Here is a 9,833-nt window from a genome sequence, read left to right on the forward strand (position 1 = left end):
CTACTTCTCTGAAACTATCATTCTTACATAGAGAAGTGAACTCCTTTTGTATATGATCAGCTTCATTACCTGAGATCCATTTTTGTTCAACAAAGGTATTGGAAGCTATGATCAGCCATTTGCTGCTTAGTAATGGTTGCTTGACTACATTAGGAACGAAACAGGATATTCCTTTAGTCAGTATATATGCCAGAGGTGACAGCTCCAATAAATTCTTGCACAAAGCTGCCATTGGTACGAAACTCTAGTACAGCTCTATCATTTAACCCAGGAGTGCCACGAAGTGCTGCTCTAGCAGTATAACCTGTATCAACTTTAGATGTAGACAGATTTTCTTCACTGTCTTCATTGTTGCTATGAGAAATTCATACAGGAATGGTGCAAATGGGAGATGTTTGAAACTGTTTTAAGAATGGTTTCAAATCTCCAACAAGTGATAATAAAAATGACAACTTTGCCTTAAGAAGTTTATCTTTAATTTTATTGAAGTTGTCGCTACTTTGAAGCTGTTAGTGTTTTTCTCTTTTTACTCCTTCCACATATCTTGTCAACATTAGGTTGGACATTTATAGCATGTTCAAAGATTTTTCAATTTTCAAGCCATCTCATACCACAATCTTTCAAAGGAAATACATGTGAATCTGAATAATATGATAGGAGGTTGAGTGAACCTCTGGGACATTTTGGAAGTTTTGGTAACAAGAAAAACTCTGCTACTAATTGGGACCTTCCAGTTCTTAGTCAGTTGCTCTATCACCTGAACCTAAATTATATGAATAAAAATTCTTAATATTTTACGTGAAGATCTTTACTAAGCATTGATAAACATATTCCAAAGCTATTAGCTATATGTACAAATAGATGGCGATCATTTTTCATTTTGAGTATTTACTGTAAATAACAAGTAGGTATGTTTACACTTTAAAATTGTAAAAGTGTAGGAGAGAGAAACTATGTGAAAGAGCGGAGAACTTTACTTGTAGCAGGGTGATATTAAGACCATTGTTAATTAAAACACAAAATAGAACAGTATTTATTTTATTTTATCGAGTACATAAAATTATTCCTGACTTGCGTCAACATTTTCTGTTTGTAGTCCTTTGAATGTTACAACTGGAACATATGTGACCAAGGTGTACAGCTTGTTGGGAGAATCTTCATCATCGTTCCTTCTCCGGGAAAGACGGACACGCACACGGAAAGGTACATTTCTGTAAAAGTTACATCCACAGTGTATTAATGTATAATTAATATAAATCAAGTTTTTGATTGTTAAACTAACATTCTAAACTAGAAAATAATCAGTTACGTACGAGGTTCAACCAGGAAGTAAGTTCCAATGGCCGATAAAGAAAACAAAAACATCAATAGGTAAGAAATATTTATTGCACTATTTACAGAGATTCACCGGCTACTTCTCAACATAGTAACCACTGTTATTGAAGCATTTGCCATACTGGTGCACCAACATTTGTAAGTCTGTGTCATAGGAGTCTGGAGCCATGAAATCACTACCATCTGTATCTCAGCATCGTTGTGGAAATGTTTTCCTGCCAGAAAGCGCTTCATGAAATGGAAGAGATGAAAGTCACTTGGCATGAGGTCGGGGCTGTAGGGTGGATGATCGAAGATCTCCCATCCAAACTGAAGCAACAGATTCCGTGTGGTGTTGGCTTTATGGGGTCGTGCATTGTCGTGAAAAAGTGCAATGCTTCTTGTCAGCATACGTCTCTCAGATTTCACAATGTCTGACAATACCGCTCAGCATGAACAGTCTCCCCTCATGATACAAACTCGCACATGAGAACACCATGTCGATCCCAGAAGACAGTGCACATGTTTTTCTTGACAGAGATTATCTGCTTGAATTTGGTCCTCATAGGTGAACAACTATGCTGCCAATGCATGGATTGTTTTTTTCTGATGTGGCATGCGACATCCATGTTTCATCCCCAGTGACAACATTGTCGAGAAACTCGTCACCTTTCTCTGCATATTGCTGGAGAAATGTCACTGCTGCGGCCAAACGTTTTGTTTTGTGTTCATCTGTCAGCTGCTTTGGCACCCATCTTGCACACATTTTCTGAAAACCAAGTCACCAGGAGACGATTTCGTGCAGCAATGAGAGAGACATCTGGGGGGAATTGACCAGAAAGTTCCGAAATTGTGATGTGCTGGTTCTGCAAAACTGTCGTACACTTTCCATCAGTTCTGGCGTCACTACAGTTTTCGTCATGCACATTGGTTCGGCCTTCAGTGAATTGCCTGCACCATTGTCTGACCATACTGCCACTCATAATGTCGAGTCCATACATGTTGCACAATTGGTGGTGAATTTCTGCTGAAAATTGCTTCTGAGCATGCAGAAGTTGGATAACTGCACGAATCTCGCAGTTAGCGGGAGACAATATCAGTGCAGCCATTTTCTCCTAGCACTGTGAAATAACTACTGCCGTAACAAGACAAACTGCACTGCATTATTTCCTCTCTACTGCTATGCATGAGCATTCCTATCCAACTAGTCATGCCATCTCTGGACGCGATTGGAACTTACTTCCTGGATGAACCTCGTATCTCACTAAATGGTTATATTAAACTAGTTTTCAGAATATTATTTTTCGATTTCAATTTACAGTCTTCCTTGAGTAGCTGGATTGAATCAGGTGCGATGCTCCTGTAGTGTACCAAAAGAAATGTTAACTTGTGAGACCCAAGTCTTCTATCGAGAAATAGTAACACTGTTACAAGAAAAATTGCAATAATCACAGTAAACTTGTCTCATATTTCAGTAAATTTTTACTGCAGGGGGCCGTGATTATGACTACATAAGTTATAGAAAACGTAATTACTTCTGCACAAGTAGCTTCTTAAACCCGCTAAAACTTTAATGTACAGTATAATAATACGGTTAGCCTCCAGATTACTACGATAATGGGGTTAGACTTGTAACTAGGCTCAATCATTAGCCTTACATTCATTTGTGCTGTTCTTGCACTCAAACACTCTTTGCAGTAGGATGAATTATGAATAGGTAAATGGACAGCATCTCAACACATTCTGTAAATTACACAAATGAGTGTCAGGCACTTCCTCGATCTGTCCTAATCAGGGTTGAGAAAAACCCGGGTATTAAAAAAAGACCCAACCCAGTGGGTTTTACTGGGTTTTATTGGGTTTTTCTCTAATGGGTATTAAATAGTTCAATTTCGTGACTAAGTGATTCAGAACACCAACATATTCTAAGAACTACTTCATGAGCAAAAACTGGTAAATTAATAAGCAAAGATTGGTAAATTATTATTAAATATTCTTAAGTTGGCAGCCTGCCCTTCCACTATCTTGCTAATATGTTAGATCCAAGATTCAGAGGGGCAAGAATAACTGCAGATCAAGGGGAAAGTGCAGAAAATTGGCTCACAGAGATTCATCCAGAGTGGGTGACAAGTGTTATGTCTTTTAGGATTGCTGATTCTGATTATTTTCCTGCTACTATGTTTTCTGACGCAGTTGTACAACAGTTCAGTCCAAACAAATGGTGGAAAATAATGAAATTGAAAACAACAAAAAAAGGGGAACTTGCCAACAGGATTTATTAGCTTTGTGAAAAGTTTAATTTCTTGCCCTGCCAGCACTGCATCCATTGAGAGAATCTTCTCCACCTATGGGCTTGTTTGGTCAAAGTTAAGAAATAAGTTAGGTGAGGAAAAGGCTGAGAAATTAGTGAAGATCTACAGATTTCTGCATGTTAAGGACTGAATTGTGATGTAGTTAATATTAATACCATTCTACAATAAAACACCGTGTTGATGAAAGTAATTTTTTCTTTATAATGAAACATTACCTAATTAATAACTTCTGCTGACAAATTGTTATAGTAAATAAATATGATGCACCTTTTTGTAATATTTTGTATGTTGATTAAATTACGAGAAATAAATATATGGGTTTTTTTGGGTTTTGTGTCGGGTTTTATTGAAGGTTTTTTTGGGTCGGGTTAAATTACAACAACCCTGGTCCTAATGTATTTGCCTCCTTACTACACCACTTGGTCTGAAAAAAGTTGTTTCTGTAGGACACTTATTTACAGGTGTTGTGATTTCATTGTCCAACTCATTTAAGTTTTTCTAACACTTTTCTTGGGTTATTTTTGTCACCAAATTTCTCCCAATTTTTAAAGCAAATACTATTCCTCCCATAATTCTAGCAATGGGCAAAACAGGCCCCATTTACTCTTTCTTCTCCAAAATGTGCTCTTAAATTATAGACAAAAACATATATAATACTACTGTATTATAATCATTACTATTATTCTTTTCCCATTCTAGGCACTGTGATCTGTTACATTTTTAATCAGTCCTTTATTCAATCATTCCAAACTTCTCTTTCCTTTAGTTAGAGCATTGAAGGTTGATGATGCTATAGTACTTTAAATGCATCCCCTTAATAATGAAGTAAATAATATTACCAATTTATTTTACAGGAAAATATTACCATTATCTCAAGTCATAATCTTATTTAATTATTATCGTTGAAAAATATAAAACGGGTTCCTATACTAAAATTCAGAAAGATGACACATAAGTTTCAGGGGAATGAGAATCACCTATGCAAAGGTTTAAGAACGTTGTATATATCAAATCGAACTACCACATCCGTCCAAAAGCACCAAAAATTTGCTGGGAAGGGAATGTAAAGTGGAATACTCTGTGACATTCACACAATCACTTATTAAGCAAATTTGTCTTTCAAGAGCTGGAGTAAAATGACAGCTTCAGCCCTTATTTACTCTCCGCTAAATGCGTAATTTACGAAAAGTGGGTTAATGTTTTAAAACTCATAAGAATTCTGAGGAAAATTCAGGATTACTGAAACTGTCTCAGTTTTATTTTTGTCTACATGGGCATAATGCCAATGTAGAAAAGATTTTTTCCTAATGAATAAAATGATGAAAAGAATAGGCTTAAAATGATCTCTGTAATTTTAATGTGCCAATATAATTTTAAAGACATAACATGTGTTGCATTTCCTAATTACCTCATGAATAAAGATGGGGTCTTGTATTAAAAAATATCCCAAGCTGATAAGTATAACTGCTACACAAAACATTAATGTAAACATAAACAATACGTAACTGTACAAAATCCAGTTTGTTATTTTGTTGTGCTATTAATACGATATCCTCAAATATTATCAATGCAATGGGAGTTTTGAAAAGACATAATAAGTGCAGACTTATCACGTCAAAATGCCTTAAACTTTGTGTTATTGGTATGGAAACCCTAAGTTGCGGACATTAATTCTAGACTAAATTTTGTAGTCCTCATTTCGTGTGATGTGGAGATAAGTTTATGGCTGAACAAAATATGTTTTTACTGGCAATAATAAATAGGTTATACGCAAATAACTTTCAAAAGATTGTCAAATTTTACAAACCTGTAATAGAAAAAGAGGCGTCCTGCAAAAATGAATTTTTAAATTAATACTAACTTGTTTTATTTTTGAAAATTTGTAATTTGAACATTTCCAATCATATACATCTGAAGTCTGATTAGGGATTATAATATGTAGCTAGTCGGCAATGTATGTAAAGAGGGGAAGGGAAAGAATTGGCCACCCTACCCCATTATTTCCTGGCTTAGTTGCCTCATAAGTGCTATCACTTGTGAGGTTCAGGCCCAGACCTGTCTTCGGACAGTTGACTAACGACTTTGAGGTTAGTTTGTGCTGATTTAGAACAGTAAGTTTATTTAGTCGCTGTAGTAATAAAATGGTCTACATTAAACATCAACATACCTGATTCCTTTGGACCACACTTGCTTATTGAGTCGAGTATCGACTCGGACGTCTGGGGTACCCATCTGTTTCATTGCAAATTTACGGATTTCTTTGATTGCACGAGGTGCACGTTTCTTGAAACCCACGCCATGTAACCTCTTGTGTAAGTTAATAGTATATTCACGCGTCACTACCTCGTTGATGGCAGACTTGTTCTTCTTTTCTCCTTTTGGCTTTGCCATTTTTACCTATAATAAATACATTAATAAACTGTACTCAAGGCACATGCCAACATCGTATACTTCTACAGTCACAGTTTGTTCAAGTAGGATATCTTACACTTCACAAAATATGTTTTCATAAATTCAGTAATGAAAAATAATAATTACGAAATATAAAATTTTAAGTTATGATCAACATAAGCGTAATTTACTACAGATGATTTCAGATGAAAAATCAAACACAATTTCTTACCAATCAACACTACATACACAAAGATGCGAAAAAGACGGAAATTTGTAACTCTATCTTGTGCTAGAAATGTGAAACACAATCGATTCCCGCAATATATCGAAACGATGTTGTCTGCTAACAATATTGTTCAGTGCTGCCTCGACGGTAGTTGTTGAAAGCAGAAGTAAATAACTTCCGGTCTCTGGGGGCATCTGTGAAGTAACGTGCGTGTTTTGACGTATTCTTGATTCCGGCCACAACCGAGATGCGTCGAGTTTTTTTACAACATAGTAAACGAGACAATGCAATGGGCGTGGGTAGATTGCATTTGTCCTTCCGATGTCCCCAAGGAGAGACAGTCTAATCACGTGAAACAAGGCGTGAGCTTATCGTTAGGGTGGAAACAAACGCTAGCAAGAGCTGATGATGTGACTGCTAATTTCCACAAGACGAAAGAAAAATAATAGAATAAAAAATGCAAAGTTGTATTTCCTTCTACAAATATATACAACGCTTGTGAACTAGATAAACGCTGATTATTAAATAGTTATTTGTGTGAAAACAATGTTATTTTAAGCTGTGTATCAGCAATAGGCCTGTCAGAAACAAAAGTACCGGTATGGGTGTGTGTGTGTGTGTGTGTGTGTGTGTGTGTGTATGTGTGTGAAAACATGTTTTATTATCGGACGACTTTTCATGCAACTCACAGTACCATTGTAATAATGTCAATGAAATTAAGATCAGTTCGAAACCACCGACATTTTTACATTCTCATTATAGGCCTATATAAAGAGAAAATATTATGATGATGAAAATGATATATTTAGATATTTTCAGCACTCCAGAAATAGTTTTCGGTATGCCGTCTGTTCAGGCACAGCGATTTGACAAGTAGGTACTGAACTATTGTTCATATTCAGTATCTATAAGTTTAGTCAAATCAACCGGAAATGGCGCAAATTAAATGTATTCTTATTTGAGAATAATTACCTCTGATTGAGGTGCTGGCTGATACATCTATTATATCAGACAGTACATCTCACCTGAGAAGGATTAATTGTTGCATACATCTCAAGTATGATTAGTGAATTATGTTATCAGCCAGCGATGTATGCAATTGATGGAGAAAGGAACTGCCCAGCCTACTCCATTATTTCCTGGCTTAGTTGTCTCACGAGTGATGCCTTATTGGTATCACTTATGAGGTTACAACTATTCTTCGGACTGCTGACCAAACAACACAACACATTGAAGCTTTGTTTAGAAACAAATCAAAGTGGCAATAGATATTATGCAACAAGTTGCGAAATGATAGCGTTTTAAGCACGAGAAGTGAGGGGAGGTGAACAACACAGCGAGTGCTTAAAAAGCTAGTTTTGTACTGTTTCATACAAGATTTTTTAGGCAGTCGCTTGAGAATCCCCAATGTATCCATATTTTAAAGAGAATAAAATTGTTGATTCGTTCTCTCGCAATGGCGAACTTCTGATGTTAAAGACGTATGGAAAGAGATTTCACGGCCTTCGGATATGTAATAGGCTATGGTGATTGTTTTGCTGGTTATTAGGAAGTTGCTAAAAGTGAGTTCTACTTGTCATGTAATTTTGGAATATACCTACATTTATTACAACGAAAATGATAAATATAATTAGGAAAATGAGTGATTCGTAAGTCAATTCCGACATAGAAAATGCAGCAGGAGCTGCGATGAGTATGCTGATCCCACAAAAATCAATTTATGTTTTCAATAAATTCTAATTAGCGTGCTTAAAAGTACTTTTAGGCACGGAAATTTACTTTTAAACATTCTGATTTACCAATGACTTTCATTACAGACAATGCGAAATAGTATCGGCACAGTTTATTGTTCCTATCACCCTCACAACTCAAGCTTCGTGACTGTATATATATTAGACTGTGGTATCACTATGCATCATGCAAAAAGAGTTAAAAAAAAAGACTTCATTTTCCTGTATTAATGTCTATAAAATTATGTTAGAATTAAGAACCTCTGCAGAAAAAAAAAGTTGGAATTAATTTGCAAAATTAACATAATCCTAGCCGTTACAGAAAATAAATACTATCTTATTTGCAAACTGTACAGACAGAATTCTTTCCTCTCCGCAAATAATTTAAAATACATTCGATCACACTTTGTAATGAAGGAGTACCTGGATTTCACATTGAATTGTAAATCACTTACCATTTTATATTTGCGGGAAGATTCCGGACATATAGCCGAAGACAATCACCCGAATGGACATTCCCCGAATCCGATTTCCCGAATTACCTTCCCCCGAAACTCTTTTCCATAAAATATTTTTTCTTGGAAAATCTGTTTGCATAGTGTTGTTGGTTTCTTGCTTGTTTGGTAAGTAATTTAGTTAAAATACCGGATGTTTCAAAATGAATATCGGGGTTTTAAGGCTTTTTAGTATTTATTACATTTAATGTACAATTATAAATAATACACCAAATGAAAGAGCAACTCAAACAGTTTTGCTACAAGTGCTCAATGTGAGCACCATTCGTCACTCGGCTCACATCGAGTCGATAAGCGAGTTCTTCCCAAACCTTGATCAGTTTGTCTGGAGTAAGTGTTTCAACAACTGCTTCAATCCTCTGGCTTAAGTCTGGTAGGTCAGCTGGTAGCGGAGATACATACACACGATCCTTTATGAATCCCCAAAGGTAAAAATCATATGGCGTAAGATCTGGTGAACGTGGAGACCATGCGAAACAAGCTCTGTCATTCGGCCTCTTTCGGCCAATCCAGCGGTCGGGTACAAGGTCGTTTAACCAGTCGCATACTTCCATATGCGTCTCCTTAAAATCCTCCACATAGACGTCGCTGGAATTGCTAATTCACGACTAGTCTTCGGAACAGATTTCTTGGGGGTGCGCTTGAAAGACTCTCTCACCAAATACACTGCTGTGTTTCTCACTCGTTCAACGCGCTTTCTAACGGCAGACAGAGGAAACAATGCATGCGCATACAAAACTGTATTATTATGTACATTAAATGTAATAAGTACTATAAAGCCTTAAAACCCCGATATTCATTTTGAAACACGGTGTATTATTATAATAATTTACTGACACTTTTTTATATTCGTTCATAGTTTCTGTCCAAGGGCAGGTCTTTCACTGTAAACCCAGCGTTCTCCAATCTTCCCTATTTTCCGCCTTCCTCCGCAAACGATCTGTATATCTTTTTCATATGTAGGTGCTATATTAAAAGCGATTATAATATAGGAATGTATTATATCAATTTCTTTGTGCAAAATTAATTACATTACAATTTCTTCTTTAGTCGTACAGTGTGATTGAAGTCATATTATTTTTCGGGACTACAAAAAGGAATGTAAAGAAGGTATTTTATAGGCTGTGCACAGTATTATGATTATGTCATTTCTGTGTGCCTTTTAAATGATAATTCAGTGCAATACCTTAAACTGCAGATGGTAATATGACGAGTAACATGACAAAGAAGTGAATCTTTGTGAAAAACGAGAACGTATAGCCTTGATTAGAAAGTAGCCTGTGTCTTCTTCACGTTACTGACTGTTTTAATAATTTACAGGAAACTTAATATTAATCTGACT

At 36.0% G+C, this 9,833-nt stretch overlaps 1 protein-coding gene across 2 annotated transcripts; it reads right to left on the bottom strand.

The window, feature by feature from the left end:
• Positions 1-1,022: 1,022 nt before the first annotated feature.
• On the bottom strand, positions 1,023-6,390 carry RpL31 (ribosomal protein L31). Of its 2 annotated transcripts, none has more exons than XM_069830148.1 (3): positions 6,250-6,390; positions 5,794-6,023; positions 1,023-1,211 (listed from the first exon to the last, which is right to left on the bottom strand). In XM_069830148.1, exons 2-3 carry the CDS (start codon positions 6,015-6,017, stop codon positions 1,061-1,063), a joined length of 375 nt encoding a protein of 124 aa, XP_069686249.1. In that variant the 5' UTR covers positions 6,018-6,023; positions 6,250-6,390; the 3' UTR covers positions 1,023-1,060. The 2 variants fall into 2 exon arrangements, with proteins under 2 accessions (XP_069686249.1, XP_069686258.1); XM_069830157.1 differs by lacking the exon at positions 6,250-6,390 and adding an exon at positions 6,115-6,222.
• Between the last annotated feature and the right edge of the window lie 3,443 nt (positions 6,391-9,833).

The sequence above is a fragment of the Periplaneta americana genome, chromosome 1 (assembly GCF_040183065.1).
Source record: "Periplaneta americana isolate PAMFEO1 chromosome 1, P.americana_PAMFEO1_priV1, whole genome shotgun sequence".
NCBI classification, from domain to species: Eukaryota; Metazoa; Arthropoda; class Insecta; order Blattodea; family Blattidae; genus Periplaneta; species Periplaneta americana.